At 41.7% G+C, this 23,325-nt stretch overlaps 1 protein-coding gene across 1 annotated transcript in view; it reads left to right on the forward strand.

Moving 5' to 3' along the window:
* The first annotated feature begins 1,506 nt into the window (after nt 1-1,506).
* The window catches only part of cntn4 (contactin 4), a 135,983-nt gene continuing 114,164 nt past the window's right edge, over nt 1,507-23,325 (forward strand). The window contains exon 1 of the mRNA XM_084543425.1: nt 1,507-2,330. Within this exon, the coding sequence (XP_084399551.1) occupies nt 2,276-2,330 (55 nt within the window). The 5' untranslated portion in view covers nt 1,507-2,275. The remainder of the gene's footprint in view (nt 2,331-23,325) is intronic.

Genomic DNA, 23,325 nt, shown 5'->3' on the forward strand with positions numbered 1-23,325 from the left:
CACAGGAAGTAAAACACCAAGGAAGAACTTTACAAAATGAATAACAGGAAACACAAGGAAAGCCATATGGGGTCACAGAAAATACTCAAGAGACCACACCATGACACACAACAGATAATGGAATAACATTGGCAAGTTATGGCATTACTTTCCTTCCTCATTTACTTCCATTATTATCATCATCAAGTACTATTGCTATTGAAGAGCACTGTCAGATGAAATGGTCAGTAGTGGCTGCTTTTTGCCACCATAATCGGAGGCATACCGACAGACATCTGACCGATAAAAGAAGAGTCTTATAGTTTCTATTTGGGCATGGCAGTGTCAAGTAATCAAGTGTTTGCTTATTTTCAAGCTAACTAGCAGTTTGGCTAACGTTTGTTATAATTAGTGAAGTCTTAACCAATTCGGCCCCGATTTTTTTTGCTTTACTGACCTTAAGAAGCGTTTTAACCTATATAAATACATTTAAATGATTGTCTAGGTCATGTTTAATTCACAAGATGGACTGTTTTATCCAAAATAAATTATAGATTTTGAGGTCTGACACTTCCCATGGCAAACTCTAGCCACTAGTGATGGGAAGTCTGGCCTTTTTCAAAGATTCGACTCCTTTGTCCCGGCGTCCTTAGACGAGCCAGCTCTTATGGCTCCCAAACGGCTCCCACCTTCCTTTTTTAACATAACGGTATGATCCTTGACTGTCCTCGCATGTTATTGGCCTCATGGGTTGCCCATCACAATAAAGTCCCGCCCCTACCTGCGAGGATTCGCAGGAGCCGCTGAGGCTTCGGCTCTCCCCGACGCAAATCGTCTCTTCTCGTTCGTTACAAAGAATCAGCTCTTAAAGCCTGCTCGTTCACTAATGACACGATCACTACTACACACATAACTTCCGTCTCTCACATGGTGCATTCACTGACCATGTGAAAAAAAGAATGCGGTAAAGGTCAGCAGCTAAAGGTCTAATAACTTTGACAAATTGTTGATGTGCAGCCTCCTTCTCTCTGTTAACACAGGGCGTTTGGTGAAGTCGTTAATTGACTGCTGTCAATAGGATTTGGACTGTTCCTCTGCTAGCGTTAGCAGATGCCTTTTCAGATAGGTGTGCATTGCAGTAGTACTTATGTTGTATTTCATTTCATGTGACTGACTTACCTATTTTGCATGTCACGGTAGAATGGGCTTCATCTTTAGTGAAGTATTTCCACACACTTGATGAACCTCTGCTAGTTTGCTGCAGTGACCCACTGGAGGAGGCGTCTGTGTTGTTATTGTCACGTGACGAGTCGACATGACACTTCAAGCGTCACGCTACAGCAGTGAAGCCACTAATCAACTTGGCAAGTAGTCGGTGCCACCCTTATCATGTAAATATATCAGTGAGCAAGCTTTATTTTCTTTGGAAAAACTGTCCCACAACATGTAAAATACCTTTCAGATGTCAAATGGTACTTAAGAATCGCCTAGCCTATAATGAAAATAACAATATTTAATATGTTATGTACATACTGTGACCAAAGTCTGCAGACTGAGTGAAAACAAGCCTTTTTTCTTCACCGCAGCCTCATTCATATTTTCAACTTGTTTGGGACGCCGAGCGCTACTTTCCTCATCCTCGACAAACTTTTGGGTTTTAATTCTCACTCCAGGGAGGATGTTGTGAAAAATTCTGCAGCGCTTTCCAGCGTTTCCACGTTATCCATCTTTTGGCTTTGCGCTTTCATGAGCATGAAAGCTACATGGCTTCAAACAAGAACAATGCCACGAGAACTTATAAGAGTGGCTTTCAAATTCACTTAAAAGTGTCCGTCCCCACAGTGTTGCTGGAGATATGGAAATGAATGAATAAGATATTTTGTGTTCGTGTGCCCACCACATTTATTTATTTATTTTGTGTGAAACTTCCAGGAAAGTGGAGCCAGGAGTGGGAGTTGATCGTGAACAAGTTAAATATATAGTTGAGTAAATGAAACATAAAGTCACAGACTTAGGTTTAGTTTATTGGCTATAATTGCTGTTCACAATTAGTACGTATCAGAATCCCTTTTGTGGTTCATTCCTGCTGTCTTTTTGTTCCATACCTCGTGAAATGAACATGCTGATAAGGAGCAGACATTTGACATTTTCAACTTGACTGCCAACTCATCCCAACTGTCTCTTTTTTTTTTTTTCTTTTTTTTTTTACACAGATTGGAAAACCAGAAGAGGTGCAAATCGGTTTCCATACATTGGTGATTGGATGTGAGTCTACTTTGACCCTACAAAATTGAAGATGACGTTGCTATGGAAACTGCTGCTGCTGCACTCACTTACGGGGTGCCTTGCAGGTAAAGTATCTTATTAAGAACTTTTGATGCATGCCAAAGCTGCCTTTGTGAAGTCTGAGTCCTTATTCATATGTATTTGGGGCATGTGGCAGTATGAAAACTGTAGTTTAGAAAAGGAGCACCTTCAAAGTAGATTAGCCACGAGCAAACATATTTTTTTCTCCCGCTGATATGGAACAAATACGAATTTAGAATCAGTCCAACTAGGACAGCGTTATTAAAGTAGACCGTTGTCTGGTGAGGACTTCCTGTCGCGGGCAATATCAGCTCTCCATTTAGTCGCGTAGCTCGCGCTTGCGAAAGGTTAATGTGACTGAGGGGAGCGTGCTGCGTTAAAGTGGAGATCGAAATTTTCTGTTTAACTTGGCTTCACAGATCACAAATAAAGATACAGTCCCTGACAAAAGTCTTGTCACTTATCCATTTTGTAGAAACAACAGTTTATAACCTGACTTTTAATTAATCCATTGGTTTTAGAAATGGCTCATATGAAAGCTAAAACCCTCCCAAATTATGTTTGATATACTAAAATAAATTTGCTTCACTGAAGAAAGATTGATCATTTAATGAACACAGAAAGGTCAGATTTTGGCAAGACAAAAGTTTTGTCGCCTACAGAAAGTAATGTGAAAATTGAACAAATCATTTACTTCAAATACAAAAATATGATGCATAACATCAGTGAATGAAGTACTGGTGCTGTGAGATCCATATTTAATATCTTGTATGACTTCCATGAGCTTGAAGGACTGCATCCATGCGGTTCGACAATGATTCATACAATTTATTGATGAAGTCATCAGGAATAGCAAAGAAAGCAGTCTTACAAGAATAAGAAAAAGATTTGAAGAGACTGGAGATGTTTTTGACAAGCCCAGGTCCGGCAGACCCCGCAAGACAACTGCTCGGGAGGACCGTTTGTTGGCTCGAAAATCCAAGGCCAGCCCCTTTTCCACTGCAGCAGAGCTCCACCAGGCCTGGTCACCTCAAGTCCCCGTGTCAACCAGAACAGTTTGTAGAATCCTGTCTCGAAATGGCCTCCATGGTAGAATCAGTGCCCAGAAACCAGCACTAAACAAAAGGCAATTAAAAAAACTTGTGGCATTTGCCAAGGCCCACAGCCTGCTAAAAGGATGGACGCTGGAAAAGTGGCAGAAGGTGGATTTCTCAGATGAATCTTCGGTTGAATTACATCACAGCCGCCGCAAATATTGCAGGAGACCTACTGGAGCTCGCATGGATCCGAGATTCACCCAGAAAACAGTTAAATTTGGTGGCGGAAAAATCATGGTCTGGGGTTACATCCAGTATGGGGGTGTGCGAGAGATTTGCAGGGTGGAAGGCAATATCAATAGCGTAAAATATCAAGAAGTATTAGCTACCTCTTACATTCCCAACCATAAAAGGGGTCAAATTTTGCAGCAGGATGGTGCTCCATCGCATACTTCCATCTCTACATCAAAGTTCCTCAAGGCGAAGAAGATCAAGGTGCTCCAGGACTGGCCAGCCCAGTCACCAGACATGAACATCATTGAGCATGTCTGGGGAAGAATGAAAGAGGAAGCATGGAAGACGAAACCAAAGCATCTTGATGAACTCTGGGAGGCATGTAAGACTGCTTTCTTTGCTATTCCTGATGACTTCATCAATAAATTGTATGAATCATTGTCGAACCGCATGGATGCAGTCCTTCAAGCTCATGGAAGTCATACAAGATATTAAATATGGATCTCACAGCACCAGTACTTAATTCACTGATGTTATGCATTATATTTTTGTATTTGAAGTAAATGATTTGTTCAATTTTCACATTACTTTCTGTAGGCGACAAAACTTTTGTCTTGCCAAAATCTGACCTTTCTGTGTTCATTAAATGATCAATCTTTCTTCAGTGAAGCAAATTTATTTTAGTATATCAAACATAATTTGGGAGGGTTTTAGCTTTCATATGAGCCATTTCTAAAACCAATGGATTAATTAAAAGTCAGGTTATAAACTGTTGTTTCTACAAAATGGATAAGTGACAAGACTTTTGTCAGGGACTGTAAAGCTTTGGTAACTCCCTGCCTTAAACTGGCCAAGCACAGGAGACATGACGAAGTATTTCAATAGGGGTTACCGGATGGGAAATGTCTTCTACTCAGTGGAGGGAGGTAAAATTCTTAAATGTGTGAATATTGATGGGTTATCTGTAAAAATGAACCTCATTCTGCAAACGTATAACGAATATTTCAACATAATTGTGCAATTAAGAGGAACTAAATAACCTAAATGCAAAGAAACGACATGATAACTGTAAATAAAAGAATAAATTGCCAGTGAAGGGTTTGTAATAAGTGATGTAATTAACACACTCAGATTCATCCTGTTGCGTCATGAGCACCAGTTGTGCTGTGCAGCAAGGCGTCAGTGTTGATTGCTTTGTGCGTTTACAAAAGAAAATACTCACTACACCGGTGCCTTTGATTCCCCTTTTCGAACAAACGCTGGAAAGACTTATCGCATCTTTCAAAGTGAAATTAGACCTAAAATGAGGCTGCACGCTATATCCGAAGAATTAATTTCCTTGTGGAACAGAATGCATTAAAGTGTGAAATCTGTTTCCCTATGATCTATGTCAAGCTTCAGACACCTGGCCGAGTCTCCAATTCACTGAATCAGTGAATTAATCAATAAAGTGTATATAATAAAACCGGGAATGTTACAGCAACAGCAGTTATTTTGTGGAGGGAGTGCTGCGAGAGAAAATTGAATTTAGGTTAATTTCTCAAGTAGACATGTGGAAGAGGCAATGAGTTAACAGGAAATCCTTCCTGGGTTCTTTTCAAATGTCCATCATTCCTTTACCACACAGTAAAGGTGAATTATGGCTTCATTATACCGGGGTGCCCGTTTCAGCCACAGGCTCTCTGGCATTGATCACATTTTGATTGAAGACTTTAATTTGTCTCCTTTACAAATCGGAGGGGTCACCAGAGAGCATCGGCGGAATCACTCACAGTGTTTAATCAACAGGTATTGTACGAATCAGGATGAAGAAAAAGGCGCTATTGATGAGGTCCGTGTGCAGACACCCTCCTCCTCGTTACTCAGCGTACGGTGTGAGCCACTTACCCTGCACATAAGATTATCTGATTTGCTTAAAGGAACCTTGGGCAACGTTGCGTTTGCCCTTGCATTGTTGCCCGCGTCCGTCGCTGCTCCGTCTTACGGCATCAATCTTCACATGATCTCACAGCAGACAGCTGGTGATAATTGCCCAGTGTGTAGCGGCCTCCTCGCGGACTTCATACCTCTCAGAGATTATTTATGTTATAGAAAATGTGCAAACAGAACATGACTCTGTGTTACACATTTAGGAGAATCTAATTTTTGCCTGAGGTCCCACTGGCGTTTGACAATTCGCAGTAACTGTGTTGACGTAACAGTAATAATGGTGTGATTGAATTCTGAAGTGATGACAGCACAGAGCAGAAACATAAAATGTGTCTTTGTCCAATCACATAAGGACTTAGCTACCTAGATATAGCCTCAGCTCGTTTCATCTGACATACACAGACGAGGCATAACATTATGACCACCTTCCTAATATTGTGTAGATCTCCCTTGTGGTGACTCATCCCAAAATGGACATGGGCCTGCTGAGGGTGTCCTGTGGTGTCATGGGTATTTGAGGGGAGGGGCCTCTGTGGATCATCCCACAGACACTTGATCAGTTTGGGATCTAGTGAATTGAATTTGGAGGCCAGGTCAACACCTTGTGATGTTCTTCATGTTTTTTTTTTAAAGCGTTTTTGTATGTGTGTGTCTGTATCAGGCTGCATCAAGGAGTGTCATTGCTATGGGGTGGGGGTGCCTGGTCTGGTCTAGGTGGGTGCTACATGTCTAAGTAGCATCCACACCAATGAATGCCAGGTCCAAATGTTTCCCAGCAGAACACTGAATGGTCAGTGTTATTTACTTCTCCTGTCAGTGGTTTTAATGTTGTGGCTGATCGGTGTAAGTGCCAGCATACTGCAGTCTAAGAACACAATGATCAGGAATCTGTGTCATATAGGTTAGTGGTGTTGATCCTAGAGGAAACGAGAACTTCAGTGTGTCGCCAACTATTGACAGAATGGAAGAATAAACTTTTATATTACCAGTTTTATTGTGTTTTTCTTTCCATTATTTGTGCACAGCAGCTTTCAGAGAGCATGGCCTACTCAAAAATGTTTCAGGTTCCCTTTTTTTTTCATAATTCTGCGGTTCTGTTACTTTTCCTGTCTGTATTTTAGAACTCTGCTTTCTATACCAAACCACGGCAGACGTGGAATAACAAGAGAGTTATTCTGTGCTTCTTTGTAATAACGGCAAAATCACACAAATAGTTGTAATTTTGGAGAGGTTTGTGTCGGAACGTGCCTCAACTCTAAATATATATTTTCCCCGGGAGACTTTGGATTAATGCGGCTACAACCACAACCACAGCAGCTGCCATTACTCAGTGATTTTAACAAATTTACACAGCAATTAATGAACAATAAACATGTACCTGTGGTGTAATTAATGCCGTCCTGGCTTAGTTTACTCCATGAGATTTACACAACACCTTCTCCCAGTCTTACTTTAGCAAATCTCAGCAATATCTACTGTCTGAAGGTGTTTTATGTGTCTGTCTGGACCAGGTTTGTTTTGTCGAACCCATAACTGGGACTTGGATTTGCAATAAAACTTGTTATTTTCTGCGTTGACGCTGAACGGGGCCACTTGTCGTCAATTGGGCATTACAAATTCATTCCGCATTTAAATGCAAAACCCTCGAATATTGAGCTTTCATCATAGATCCGCCTGAAAACTGCAGACGGCTCAATTTGTTGCTCGAACAACAATAAAATCCTATAGTTTTTGAAACGGTGAGGCAGGTCATGATTTCTGCAGTTGCCTCTGTTTGAATATTTGTCTTCTCTCACAGTTTTTTGTTATAAGAGCAAAAGCAGGGTAGAAAGCTAGACGCCACGGGAAAAGCGGTGTTGATGAGGATGCAGCTCTTACATTTTTTAAACTACAGAGTGGTGGTGGTGGTGGTTTGCGCAAATTGGACAAATCTCCCGAGAACATCCGTGAACCAGAGACTTGATAGGTCAACCTTGGACTAAAATAGGCTTATTCTTGTCGCACAATTCACAAAAAATTAAACATCTGCTTTTGACTGTTTTCAGAGATGCATCAGGAGGCTTCCTTATAGTTAACGCCGTGCTGGAAATCATCGTGACGCATTTGTCTTTAATCCTTTTTAAACTTGAGCACAGCATTAGCGCACCGACCTTACCGCTTATCAGTTTGGAACAAAACGCGCCTCACAACGGATGACACGGCCTCGATACGGATTAGAGAGGTTGCTGGAAATTGACTACTGGAAGCAAGAAGGATGCACAATATGCAGAGGCAAAGACCTTGGCTTTCATGTGCTGCAGAGTGTAGGAACGGATTCGCTCACGTGGGCTCGGGGAAAGGAACTGTACAGATGCTTATTGCAGCTTTAGTTACACTCTTCAGCCTGGGGGGGGGGGGGGGGGGGGGGGGGGGGGGGTTATAAGTTGATGCTCAAATGAATTAAAAGCTTGATAATAACGTTTGCCAGTTGAAACTAAAAATCCAATTACATTTTGAATTAGCTACCTGCCAGTAGTCAGTAGTCAGGCAAGGAGGGGTCTTTATTTTAGTGTTTTCTCTCACATTCTTCCGTTACTACTGTTGCTCATTGTAGCATCTCCCTGTTGTAAAAAATGGTGAGAACTAGCAGCAAGAATAAAATCAAAACTAAGCTCAAAAATTAGCCCCAAAAATGAATAAAGAAAGAAAGAAAGAACAGAAGAAAAACAGATTATCTACCAGGTTAAACTGAAATAACCATATACTGCAAATAAAGATGGACGATGGAACTGCTCCTCTAAAGTGAAACCAAAGCAGGTAGAGCTCCCCCTGGTGTCTGGTGGCAGTATAGGTCATAAGCTCCACCCCTTCCATGTTAGTGGGCGGGACTTGAGCCCAACTAAAGCACTAAAATACACGTCAAATAAATTTTCTTTAAGGATGGTTTCTGTCATTTTAGGTAGTCAATATAATGTTGATGCATACTCAAGTGACATTTCAGTTAGTTATTTGATACTATAGAAACAGGATGTGACATCATGATGACTACAAGTTGCCATGCCAACTGCTTCATGAAGCGCCCCTAGGAGTTCGAAAACAAACAAATAAATAATCCAACATTTCCTTGGAAGTGGTGGAGGTAGAATAGAGCGTAGTATTATTAATTTGTTCATTTTCTGTAACTGTTTGTCCTCTGGAGGGTTCTTATTGTTTGCAATTTCCATAAATTTAAGTGGCCGTCTTCAAAGAATTTCAGTCCTGGTTGACTTGACGACACATGTACAGTCATTACTGGCGGCAAGAACGACAACTGGCAGAACACTTGAGGCAACAAAACAGTACATTGTTACCTCACGGACAAGGTCGGAGGTGTTCCGTCTGTCACCTGCAGCTCTTCATCCCTCGACAGCTCACTGTGTCTTCTCCTTCTTGTGCCAGTACTACCTGTAACATTTCAAACTGAACCGCTGTCAAAAAATGACGAGAAACAAATTGCATCTCCGAAGTCTATTTTTTTATATGTGTAGCTGAAGCAGCAGGGAATGTTCTCTGAACCCGAAGGTTACATTAGCAGTACGTTAGCATTTTAGCTTTTTTCTTAACTCCAAAGGTCACCGCAGACGCCGAGTTAATAATAATATGTAAACATCAGTAGGACCTGGACACGTTCGGCAATAGATAGCGACTCAACATTTATTTAGATCTTTGAGACTTTAAGCTGTGACATTATCTTATCATTAATATTTAGTATTTTCAAGTTCTGATAATGTCAGGGTTTCTTAGCAGAAGGAAGCAAATGCAAGATGCAGATGGGAGGCAAGGGTCGGAAAGAAAGAGTGCTGCAGGAAACAGGAACAGGTGCTGCAGGGAAGGGCGGAGCATGCAAGGAGAAACAGATCCAACGATCAAATGTGGCGTCAAGCACAGGAAGTAAAGCAAGACAAGAAACATTGAGGAAGAACTTCATTCGTTCATTCATTCATTCATCTTCTGTAACAGCTTGTCCTGTGAAGGGTCGCAGGAGGGGCTGGAGTCTGTCCCAGCTGTCATTGGGGCGAGAGGCGGGGTCCATCCTGGACATGTCTCCAGTCTGTCACAGGACTAACACAGAGACACAGACAACCATTCATACTCACACCTACGGCCAATTTAGAATCACCAATGAACCTAACCAGCATGTCTTTCGACGGTGGGAGGAAGCTGGAGTACGTGGAGAGAACCCACGCAGACACAGGGAGAGCATGCAAAAGGCCCAGTCGCCCCATTGATTCGAACCCAGAACCTTCTTGTGAGGAAGCAGTGCTAACCACCACACCACCGTGCCGCCCCAAAGAAGAACTTTATAAAATAAAAACAGGATACACAAGGAAAACCAAACGTCAAGGAAAATACCCAAAACTCAAAACTCATGACAAGTGCCACAGGGCTCCATCTCTGTCCAAAAAAAGTTCTAGAAACACACCCGTGAGCCTTGTTGTTGCACTGGGTGACTGTGATTTTTTGTCTGTCTGTTGTGATTAACATCCCGCTGTTGTAAATACCCACCAGAGAGCCAAATGTGTATTAATCCACAGTTGGAAGTCCTCAATAAACGCCCTGTTTAGCCCCGTTTCATTAACATTTGCTGAAAATAAAAAATGGAAAATCACAAATTTAGTAATTTAACCACTACTGGGAGACTACAGATAACAGCTGTGAAGTACTCTTTTACTTAGACTGGATGAACAACAGGGTTTGGAGTAGAGTGGGTGTTTAACCTGTAATCGAGGTAAAAGGAGCAATTGACCCCCCGAATCTTGGATTTTCTCTTTTTTTACCCAACAATTAGTCATTAAACCCACAATTTAGACGTATAGCGTTGTGCTAATGGAAGGTTTAGTGAATTCACAGTACGTGTATTCTAGGTTATTTTATATTTTTGTGCGTGTGGCGTCTCTCTCCTTGCCGTTAGGGGTGGATTTCCGCCCAGTTCGCTATGCATCTAGAATCTTTATTCCCTGCTCGTTGCCCCGGCAGCTTATTCTACCACGATGATAGCAGCAAGCACCCTTTACTTGTGTTTACGCTTCCTTGCACATTTTTCACCGAGCTGTTTTCATGTGTGTGTAGTGTGATTTTTGGGTCCTGTTTCAGAACCATTTGATTCCCTCACCCTGAGAGTTGCCGTGAAGCAGATGAAATGGGGCTGTCTGTCAGAAAAACCTGCACAGCGTCACACACTTTGGACACGAGCATATATTTTAAATGTACACAGTGTTGTAAAATGCAAATGCGTGCAGCGGTGCACGACGGGCGAGAAATGGTATGTACGGTATGTTCTCTTACAAGAAAAGAATTCACAGTAGGTAAGACAACGGGAAACAGGTAGTTATTTGATACAGCAATAGCAGCAGAAAGTATGGGCTTGTGCTCTGGCATTTTAAAAAAGCAATGCCAAGAAAATTACATTTCTCCTTTTCATAGTGACAGACACAAGTATAGCTTAAAAGGATATTTCAAATGATTGGGAAAAAATACACTTATGCACTTTCTCTCCAAAACATTGATACCTTTTTAATATGAGTCCACCAAGTGTGAACTAGAGAGAGCAGACGTTTAGCTTAGAATAGTATAGAGGCTGGAAGCTGAGGGAAGCAGGCATTTGAACAGCAGCATATCTGAAGTTATTTGGACCGTTTGAAGACAACGGTTAAAGAAGACTGGGATATTTTAAAACGTTGCTGTTGATCTATGTACATTGATCAGCCACAACATTATCACCACTGACAGGAGAAGTAAATAACATTGACCATCTTGTGACAATTCAGTGTTCTGCTGGGAAACTTTTGGACCTGGCATTCATTGGTGTGGATGTTACTTAGACATGTAGCACCCACCTAGACCAGACTAGGCACCCCCACCCCATAGCAATGACACTCCTTGATGGCAGCAGGCATCCCCAGCAGGATGCAGCCTGACACAGACACACACACAAAAATGCTTTACGAACAACTCAAAAAAACATGAAGAACAGCACAAGGTGTTGACCTGGCCTCCAAATTCACTAGATCCCAAACTGATCAAGTATCTGTGGGATGATCCACAGAGGCCCCTCCCCTGAAAAAGCCCCCCCCCCCCCCAACAACATTCAGTTGCCAGACACCACAGGACACCCTCAGAAGGCCCATGTCCATTCTCTGATGAGTCACCACAAGGGAGAACAGCACAATATTAGGAAGGTGGTCATAATGTTATGCCTGATCGGTGTATGTGCCAACCACGTGCGAGCATTACCATGTCAGACTAATGGAAGATTTTCATGTTGTCTCTTACCGCTTCATCTATAACCACAACTTCACATCATCAGATTTCTTTTCTAGATTGAGGGTGCTGGTAGGCAGATTTAGTGTTTGGACAGTCTCAGATTAGATGTTTTCCTCTGGTTTCCAGTCTCTGGAAGGCTAAACTAACTCCTGCTCTAACTTCGTACCCAGACGACAGACACTGAAAGTGGCATCAATCTTCTAATCTAAAGTTGTGTTCAGAAAGAACACCGGGTGAATTTTAGATGCAGCACGGGTCCACAAGTCAGTGGAAAGACACAAGAGGACACGATTCATCCGGCGTGAGGCGAAACCGATATGTCCTGGCCTTAATGAATCTACTCCAGAGTGAGATTCTCAGCAGTTGCTGCACAGGTTGCCAACGACGAACATACAAAACACAGTGAAGAGTTGCTCTGCCCCTAAAGCAGAACTCTTAGAAACTATCCGATTTTCAAAGTACTGACCAGGTGGGTTGTTTCAGGCAAATTGCAGAACTTGCCACGGTTCTTGTGTGGATTTAGGCAGGTTTAGCGTGCTTTGTCTCGTCACGTAATCCCAGACTGACCTCATTTTGTTGAGACCAGGACTGACTGCGTCGGCCGTACCATCTGCTGCAGGACTCCTTGTACTTTTGCATGACTCCGGCTGTACCTACGGGGGTTGTTGTCTTGCAGAATTTAGGGACAAATTAAATGCAGTCAAAAACTTTTTGATTTGAGAATGCGGGTAAATCTAAAATTGTTTTGTCTGTCATTCTGATTCGTCATGCCCTAAATCATGATATTACAACTAAGAAAAGGAGGACTGTATTGTTTGCCTTTATTTGAGTTTTTAAAAATTGAAATCGTTAGCTAACAACAAATAGCTTTTTCCAACGTGTGTGATGCACGTCTAAAGGACAGCCGATTCCTTTTGGATATTTGGACCTGTAATGCACTGTCACGACTTCCTTTTCTCGCTAAAAGCATGCATGGCATCTCTAATCAGCAGAGCAAGGCTCATGTGTTGCCCTTAATACCTCTCCCTGGTGTGCCCCTGCACTTTAATTCACCCTTTTTGGCCGCAACAGTAACAATTTCTCCTACTTGAAATGGAAGTTTGTGCACGACGTGTGTCCTCTACCGTGCCCGTCAACACATCCAACAGCTCTGATCTCCTGCCTGTGTTTCGGTTTAAAAAAAAAGTGTTGATAAGGTGTGTTCTTTCACAGCGGCTTAACAGAACGCGCCCACCGTGCGGCCGCTTTTTTTCTACAACTTGGAAAATACGAGCAAATGTCGTTTTTATGAATTGTTTATTCCGCCCATTACTCGCCTCCATACCCACTGTGCATTAATGTGTGCTGAAAACAAGGCAACGTTCACCTTGAAATGACCTGACGCAGTAAAAAAAAAAAAACAAGCTGATGAAACAATATGGCAGTTTATATCCTTTTTGTGACCTGAAAAGGAAAATGGCAGGATAAAAAGGATTGTTACACGTCATCTTTCTTTGTCTTTTTAAACAGAATAGCGAGGTTCTGTTTCTCTTCCTTTGTCGACGGTTTTTCTCTTGATTTTTGAGTTTATACTGCTACTGTTTGCTACAGTTATTTTCATTAATTCATTCATCTTCTGTAACCGCTTGTCCTGTGAAGGGTTGCGGGGTGGCTGGAGCCTATCCCAGCTGTCACTGGGCCTTGGACAGGTCTCCAGTCTATCACAGGGCTAACACAGAGAGACACTCACACCTACGGCCAATTTAGAATCACCAATGAACCTAACCAGCATGTCTTTGGACGGTTGGAGGAAGCTGGAGTACCTGGAGAGAACCCACGCAGACACAGGGAGAACATGCAAACTCCACACAGAAAGGCCATGGATTAGAACCCAGAACCTTCTTGCTGTGAGGCACAAGTGCTAACCACCACACCACTGTGCCACACACTGTCATTAACAACAGTGTCTTAATACGACTTAAAAATAGGGTGAAGAAGGTTTCTAGGTTCGAATCCATCTTGCTGTGTGGAGTTTGCATGTTCTCCCTGTGTCTGCGTGGGTTCTCTCCAGGTACTCCAGCTTCCTCCCACCGTTCAAAGATATGCTGGTTAAGTTAAATGGTTGAGTGGTTGTCTGTCTCTCTGTGTTAGCCCTCCGCTAGACTGTCCAGACCTGTCCAGGGTGTACTCCGCCTCTCGCCCGATGACAGCTGGGATAGGCTCCAGGCCCCCTCGTGACCCTCCAGATTACAAGCGGTTACAGAAAATCAGTGAAAAACAGGGTGTTGCCCAAGTCATTCGTTTTCATACAGAGATCACAATGGAATGCCAATCAAACTAGCATCGCTAGTTTGTCTTCTTGTCATGTAAAAGGCTTTTAAAGCGAGACGCACACCAACCAACCAATTGTCCCACAGATTCATAATTTAGTGCATCACAAACTACGTCGGACAGCCAAGTGAAAAGTAGACTATGGTAAGGTTTGCTTTACAACCGTCCGTGTTTCTTTGTTCTTTGACCTCCATTTACATAAAAATCCAAACCTGGAGAATGAGAAGGCTTATATCAGAGCAGCAAAAAGGGGACATGAAGACATCTTTCTCCAAAGTCTGTCCACTGCTAATGAGCCCTAAAAAACTTAAAAGTTTCTCTCTAAACACAGTAGTAGAGAGAACTGAACTGAACAATTTCATGGTAAGATGAAAGTTATATGTAGGGCCACAACTAACAACTATTTTGACAGTCGACTAGTCAGATTATGAATTGCACAAAAAAAACAATGGCTCTTATTCATTATATTTATTTAAGTAGCAGCAAAGAATAAAATAAACTTTATTTCTTTTAACAAAAGGAATTGTCAGACAAAATGGCAACATCACCGTTTAAACTGTCACAACACTTAGCACAAATAATATAAACGACTGTTGCTCCGTCTGCACACACAGTAATAGGCTAACTACTAGCATGGAAGCTAACCGTTTTACCGAGGTGCACATTGATCTTCTCAAGTGTGTTTCCTCTTCAGATATTCATGCACAGCTGAGGTGGCCCCATGGCGCGCAAGGTTCAGGTTCACAAATCCTGCACGTGACAGTTTTCTTTGGACCTTTTGTTTGGCGTCAGCGTCACTCGTGCGCATGTGCTAGTTCAGTTGCCTACGGTGAAACATTGTTTAGCGCGACATTGCACGCCCTGGGATGCACACACGACGACGACACTAACGACCCGAATATTTGTCGACTGGTCGGCTATTTGCTGCAGCCCTGGTTGTAGATTTCACATAATCCAACAGCCCAAATTCTTGGACCACATTTGCACTCGTCTTTTCAAGAAAAACAAGAGCATCCGTCTTTTCTGGAAGTGTCCCCAGACTGCACTCGGTATGTTCATGTTCAGTCGTCACAGATGTCTAACAGTGGTATTAATGACAGGATCAAAGGAGGAAATCAGAAAACATTATTCCAGAGCGATAAAGCCCACATAAGGAGGACGTTGGGTTCGACGGATGGGTCAACAAAACACCTCTTATCCATTTAATGCCTCCAACAGATTAATAGTCAACATTGTTTTTATTTTATGGTAGTTTCCTTTCCTTTATCCTAATAATTCACCAAAACCCTAATCTTTCCCTAAATTCAACCAATCCGTGACGTCTCTGCTCACACTGTGCGGCCATGTGGAGCTGACACTGAGCGTAAAGTCAAAGCACAATGCAGTGTTTATTTATTTTTTTCTCCCAGACAGAACGGCTGTGTCCTTCAGTTCTGACAGAAAGGGTGAAAGACGGCATCTGTCTGTTTAAAATTCAAAGCTGAAATCGTAGTGCTGAGTTTAATTCAACTTAAAATTATGGCACTTGTTCTAATGGACATTTGACACTTGCGAGTAAACGTCGTTAGAGTGGTTTCTTATTGGCCGGCAGTGTGCAGCATGTGCAGAATTATGGCCAATTGGGCATTTTTATTATTTAATTATCATTATTATTATTTTCATTATTCATGGGGGTGGAGGAGCATGTGTGCACTTCACTTTAAACCAAGATTAATACTGAACCATGAATTCTATGTACTATTACTCCACTGCTGCATAATAAATAATACATGGACACACAGCACATACTACACCGTACACGAGCGCATATGTGCACATGTTTCTATAGGATGAGCTTTATATTTGTTTTATTTAAAGAGAAAACTAATAAAGTCGACTATTCATCATGTAACAGATACTAATCTGTTGAAAATGCAAAGTATCCAAAGGTGTGCTTAACAAGTGACTAACAAATCGAGCAATTAAACAGATCTTATCTACATTAGTTATAATAAATGATTAACGTTGTCAGCCTCTTTAATATTTCACATGTAAAGACAACTTCCTCCGGCTTTCTCAGGTTGATGTGAATAACTATGCTAATACAACAAAGCTGCATCTGTGCTATACATTATTAAATATTTCTTTGAATTTTAATTGATGTGTTTGAATATTCATTACAGGGGATCATATGGAGATCATTGGGGAATTACACATTTTTTTTATTTTACCTTTATTCACCTGAGGATTGTTTGTAGAGCCCACCTGCTTTTTTTTGTTTTTTCCCCAGCACTACATGATTTATCCTCGTACTCACAATCTCTCTTGGGAACCGCCCAGTATGATCAGATTTGTGCATGCTGTTAGCATTGAGCTGCTCTGCAACTTTGCTCAAGAGTAGTCGCTGAGGGCGGCGTGTGTGTGTGTGTGTGTGTGTGTTTGTGGTTGTGTGTGCAGATTGAATCAGTCCAATCTCCTTCTACTTCCGCCAAAGTAGTAGTACCCTCAGATATACATCTCGCATCCATGATACTCTTTGTTTTTTTTAGTTTTTTTTTTTTTAATAAAAGCCCAGGAAGAGTATTTTTCCTGAGGTAACAGCTAAATTAACACTAAGCTGTATTTGGCGAGTTCATTTAGCCACCGAAACAAGACAGATGTCCCGTAGAAGATAGCGCTTTATTTATCCGCTGAGGGGAAATTCATGTTCAGGAGCACAAAGGCAGCAAAAGATAACAAAAAATAACACACAAACAGAACTATATGAATAAAATAAAGCAAATGAAACAGAAAAAATAAGGAACTTAGTGACATTAAAGCATTAAAATGTATTCACCAGGTTAACATTCACACCACAATTCATTAGATGCACTATTTATAATTTGTATTTAGGTATTTATTAGCCTTCTGTACCGAAATATGAGTCTTTTAACACATTATGAGGCTGTTTCATACAAATGCAGAGAATCCTGCAACCCATCAGCTCTAACTGTCCACCACAAAACAAAACAAAAAAGATATGGGCATGGAACTTTGTTTGGCTTCCAGGCAAGTTTTAAATATTAATATGTAATGCATGCCTCGCACAAATGTACCGCAAAGCATGCATAAAATATGATATACAGTGTGGTGTATATGTGCAGCATATGTCCAGCGTGCACGGCAGACGGTACAGTTCTATGTAGTGTGACAGAAACCTAGAACTCAGAAGTCTAAGCTCAAAAGTCTAAAACACATGTCTCCTACAGCTTTTAGAAACCTTACATTCTCACGTCAGTTCATGTCTGGCCGTGTAAATAGTTTATGTTTTCTTATGCTGGAGTTATTGTAGGAAGGTCAAGACCCCAGCAGCACTTGTCGTATAAGTATTCACTTAAGTCACATGCACATATACGTCATACAGGCTCATGACCAAGCCCACCTTGCAGGCTCCCTATTGACTTGGATGTACATTTGCGTGTACATGATTTGTAATTTCCATTTAAAATTCCAATTTTTTTTTTACTTGGAGAAAGAGGACAGGGACAAACAGTTTCTCCTCAACGACAGGTAAGTATCTAGCTGTTAACAGACACTAATCATGCAGGTATTTGATTGTGCTACACCTGCAGATGTTCGTATTTGCACCTCAACTCCTCCACCAGACCCTTAGAACTGAAGAAGCGTCTTCAAGAAACTCTACAAGTTTCAGTTCCAGTCGCCTTTCTTTAACATTTTTTGGATATCTAAATTGTCATTAGGTCCTGGATTCAAATCCATCAGCCGACTGGGGCCTTTCTGTGTGGGTTCTCTCCAGGTTCTCCAGCTTCCTCCCACCGTCCAAAGACATGTTCGTTAGGTTCATTGGTGATTCTAAATTGGCCGTAGGTGTGAGTGTGAATGGTCCCTGTCCAGGGTGTACTCCGTCTCTCGCCCAATGACAGCCGGGATAGGCTCCAGCCTCCAGTTACAGAAAATGAACGAATTAATAAATTGTCCTTTGCAGTGTGTTTCTTGAAGGCCCCAATGAAAGCCATGAGCCGAAACGCGTCAATCTGATAAAGTTGTTCCACACGCGACAGTGTGATAGTGGAGTTTTCTTTTCCTCCAACCATGCACCTTGGTAGCAGGTGAAGTCACGCCAGACATCCACTTCTTTTTTTTATACTGAAGTCTATGACAGATGTATGTTTATCTTGCTGTTCTCTTCTCTTCTCTCTTTGCTGTTCTCTTCTCTCTTTCTTCTGTCTGTACCCGGCTGGCCTTAGGCAGATGGGTCCCTCCATATGAGCTGGGTTCTGCTCGAGGTTTCTTCCTGTTAAAAGGGAGTTTTTCCTTGCCACCGTTGCCTTCAGGCTTGCTCTGGGGGTTTCAGGCCGGGTTTTTGTAAAGCGTCTTGAGACGATTTGTATTGTTATTGACGCTATATAAATAAAATTGAATTGAATTGAATTGAATGAAATATCCAGCGGTAAAACTTCCTATGGTGAGCAACTATGGATTTGGTTGCATTTCAAGGTGCTGGAGTGGTTTCACCAACGTGTTCACTCATAATCGACTTTAAGCCAACCTGGTTTGTACTTTCCTGTCTATTGTGTTCTCTTTCCCTTTATGGGGAAATGCTCAGGATTATTTCATTGTACCAGTGAAAGCAAAGCTGAGCGATGTATTTAAACTGGGCGATCCGTAACATGCCTGAGTACGTTTGAGCCACGAACTTGTCTGACTAAGTGTGATCGCTGCGTACCAGACTCAGACACGGTTCGTCTGGACTCTGGCACTGTATGCGTCGGGTGTGATCGCTTCCCATTCTCAGGCACGGAGCTAAAATGCTAATAACACACAAAGTCAATAGAAACATAAACCATGGCCAAGCTTTGTCAGCGACTTCACGTCTGTGATGTGGTCATTTTATCAGTTTGTTGAGCAGCAGAAGTAAAGCTGGGTAGAAATCTCTTACAGTTGTATTGTAAAAAATTTATTTTAGCAGATTTTTCTTTTGTCTGTGTTTGTGAATAGATTGATCTATTCATTACTTTAAGGCCATCCTCTATCCATTTTCTACCAAGATCTCCAGTCAACAAATCAGAGCGGTTTGTATTTTGAGTATCTGTATTGTAAAGTCTGTTCTTTACAAGACAACTAACACACCAACAGATACAGTAGGAGCTGAAATAATTCCACTGCATATACTGCTCCATAATGACGAGCAAGAAAAACAAGACTAAATGTTTCAGCCCATAAATAAAACAGATGTCGTTCTGATTGTCGCTGATGGCTTTTTCGGTAAGAGTCTAATCAAGATTAGAAGAAGTGCCTGAATAAACAGTCGTATTAAACCAATCAGAAGCCTTTTACAGCAGTTAATTATTGTTCTCAAGCAAAGTAGGTCAGGGAGAATTAGAAAATAAAAATAAATGGATTGCATTGGTAATGGCCAAAATGGAAAAAAAAAATAAAATAAATACTACAATAAAACATCATAATGAAATCAGGACTACAAATATTTTCATTGCATATTAGAGAAGTTCATTTATTATTTCACTAAAATAGGTGGCAGAAGTAACCACTGCTGCTATTAATAACAATCTTAGAACATTTTATTTGTTTTAAATTACATCGTTATCCTGTTAAATCTGAATTTCATCCAGTGGTTTTCTTAGACCATTGCGGGTGAAATGAACCCTTCCTCCCAAAACACATGCGATACATCAAGCGTCCCGACTCCAGAAAATGATTTTATGCAGCTCGGTGAACTGCTTATACACTGTGACAGAACTATCTATTCTAATATTCGCCGGGAAGCGTGCAAGATGCATGCAGATACTCTCCGTTCTCATCACCTTGAGCCCACTTTGCAAAGTCTCCCGCGTCCTCGCCCAGACTTTCAGCTCGACATCGCGGCGAGGAGCGCGGCCCACGTGCGACAGAGGACACTTTTTCTAATGAACTCCACACAGAGGCTTGGTGGAAAGAAGAAAAAAAAAAAAAAACACATCTGCACAAGATGTTTGATCTGCCTCCTTAGAAGATGTGAAAGCGCTTTGCTGTTGAAGGCAGCTTGTTATGTGAGGTACAGTACATGTGAGGGTGCCGATGAAAAGCTTATTCCTCCAAGTGCACTCACTTAGGTGCTTCTTAAGACGTTTTTACTTATGCCGAGCCTATAAATTCAAATACTGTCACCTTCAACGGGATGAGAACTTCTTATTTTCCTCCTTTAAACTGTTACTTCTTGTCAGCGTGAACGTTGCCCCTTGACGAAGCGAAGCAGCTCTACTCTGAATACTAGCTGGAGAGAGGAATACGAAGCTGTTATTTGTGCTGTTATTCATTTTTTTGTTTGTTTTATGACTGCACACGTGGCTCTTTTAGATGATTTTGTGATCAACAGTGTTGTGCATGAAAAAATACGAACGTGTTTTACGACTGCTGTCAGCCGATGTGCGATTTACAGCGTACAGCATGGCTGGAAGAGAACCTGAGACTATATAAAACACGTAGAAGAATTGGAAACAAGATTAAAATCATAAAACACATCAACATCTCAAACTGAGTTAAAAGCCAAAGAGAAAAAAAATGTGTTTTAAGAGAGGATTTAAAAAGAAGTGAGTCGTCACTGCCTGATGTGCTTAGGCAGATGGTCTCACAGTTTGGGGGCTGCGACTGAAAAGGAGCGGTCACCTCTCAACTTCATCTTTGTCTTAGGGACGAACAACAGTGAGGGAGCGCCCGGCTGGAGCAGGTCGGACAGACGCTGTGCAGTGAGGCCATGAACACATTTAAAAAGAAATAACAGAATTTTAAAATTAATCCGCAAACGAACCGGGAGCCAGTGAATTGCCGCCAAATTTGGGGTAATGTGTTCTTGTTTTCTGGTTCCAGTTAAAAGCCGAGCAGCAGCGTTTTGAAGCAGCTGTAGTCGAGAAAGTGACGTCTGCCTAAACCTAACATAAAGTGCATTGCAAATGAGTTGTGATAAAAGCATGGATTCAAATCTCAAAGTGATGCAGAGAAAGAAATGGTTTCACTGTGGCCAGTCAATGGTCAGTGGTTATCCAAAGAAGCAGCATAGATCCTGGCAGAAATAATATCATGGGGATGGATGGGCAGGTCAGTCAGAGACTCTATTGAACAAAAATAGCTCGAAGCTACTCATTGAACTGAACTTTAAACTAGTTCTTGTTTAGTGTGAACTTGCACAACACTGGTGACCAAGACCAGAGAGTGAAATCGAATCACAATAACACCATGATCCACACTGGATAGGTCTCCAGTCTATCACACCCTCGGATACTGATGGATTGAACACCGAGCTCCGAGAGCTAAATGGTAGAAGTAAGCTATCAAAAACAACAAGACACCAAACCAAGATGGAGGCCCACAAAAAAATGGTCCTTGATGAGTTTTACAGCTTTTTTTTTTTTTAATGTTTGTTCAACCATCAATCATCAGTCAAAGGGTTTAGTGGGGAAACAGTGAAGAGTGACAGATTTTCTTCCTGCAAACAAAGCAGACAGATCTAAAAAATTAAACTAGTGTCATAACACTGACTGTGAGTTGAACTGGAGAGTGAGCAGTGAGGCTACAACCCCTCCGCTTTTGTAAATAGTGTGAATTGAAACCCAGCTTCACTGTTACCTCTGCAGTGATCGCCGTGGTTACGATCAAGATTAATGTCATCACCGTCATTTCCGTCCGTCATCCCAAAGGTATCTGTGGCTCAGAAGCTGCCATCGCACCAAACAATCAGCCTGGTTCGATATGAGGAGTATTTTGATATTTGAATGTCATAAAAAAATTATTTCACCAGAGTAGCACATACTCTTTGTACAGCTCATTTGAAACTAACTTTTAAATGAAGTCTTATCAAAGAGGATTTTTAAGGATGATATTAATAATAAATAAACAAGAAACTTTTTTTTTGTTGTTGTTTAGCCTGGATTTGAACTTATGCGCTTCAGCACCAAAGACTCAAATCGTCAGACGTCAGTGACCTAAATTCTTGAATTCTTAATGACCTAAAACATACAGTTTGGTCGATTTATCCTCAATGATACGCTGAATCTAATGTCCCAATATTAGCAATATCAGCTAAGTCAACCTGAATCACTCGGCTTAATTAGCCGCCGACCAAATCGCCGACGTCTGCACGTGCAGCTGCCTGATTACCCGCGTCCTTGTCAGCCTGTCCCGGCCTTTCCCGTCATTTCGAGCGATTGTGTCAGGAGTGCAGCCGATGCAAGTATTCAGTCTGAAAATGCTCGGCGAGCAGCTTCGCGGCGTCGCAGCTCTGGTCGCAGGCCGAGAGAGAGCACTAATGCTGAGACAGGCACGTAGCTGCGGGAACTGTGCAGCCATTTAGCCGTGTGTCACCCTAAGACTGGATTCACTGAGTGACTCATAGCCTGCCCTGAGCGGGACACGGTATGTTCTTGACCACGGCGAGCTGGCTGTCATTACAAATAGGAAAAAAAAAAATAGGACAAGTTGCTGAAGTCATGGGAAAGGGCTGGGAATGCTGATGATTTAAATGAGGTTAAAGCAGCTATTTATATTTTCCTTGTTAGGGCAAAGGAGCTTTAATCATATAACCAAACTATTGAATTAATACCATATCTATAACGCTATGTCTGTAATCATATAACCAAACTGACCGTGACCGATAGATGATCTACATGAAACTGCACGCAGAAAGCACCCAAGAAGACAGGTACAAGAAAACAGGGAGGTAGAGGCAACGTACGGAGGACAGGACTGACTCTTATCAGACCATATGTGGAAGTATGAGTAACGCTAACTCAGCAGATTAGGGACAGAAAGGCCTCCAGCCAGACCATGCATGGATGTAGGGTACTGCAGGTGTTTTTTAAAAAAGCCACCAGAAAGATGAGGTGAAAACAGCTGTGGCACATGGAGTATATAGGTTGTGTTTAGGGGTGGGACTTTAACGCGTTAATTACGATTAATTAAGTGCAAAAAAATGTACACATTAAAAGTAATTTTGCATTTAATCGCAGTTTGCATTCTAAACAACCGGAACTTTTGTCAGTGCACTATTTCCTGGTACACCGATTACACTGATGCACTAGTCAAAGCTCGGCTAACGGCTACCACAATGGAGGAATCGGATGAAAGCATGTTGCTAGGACTGATGGAAGGCAAATTTTATTTAAAAGACTACCTGATGGCAGCCTTGATAAAAGCAGGGTTTTGTGCAAATTGTGCAAAAAATGGTAGCATACCACCGAAGCACTTAAACCCTACAATACCATCTAAATGCAAAGCA

This window comes from Chelon labrosus (assembly GCF_963514085.1).
Source record: "Chelon labrosus genome assembly, chromosome: 4".
In the NCBI taxonomy this organism is placed as follows: Eukaryota; Metazoa; Chordata; class Actinopteri; order Mugiliformes; family Mugilidae; genus Chelon; species Chelon labrosus.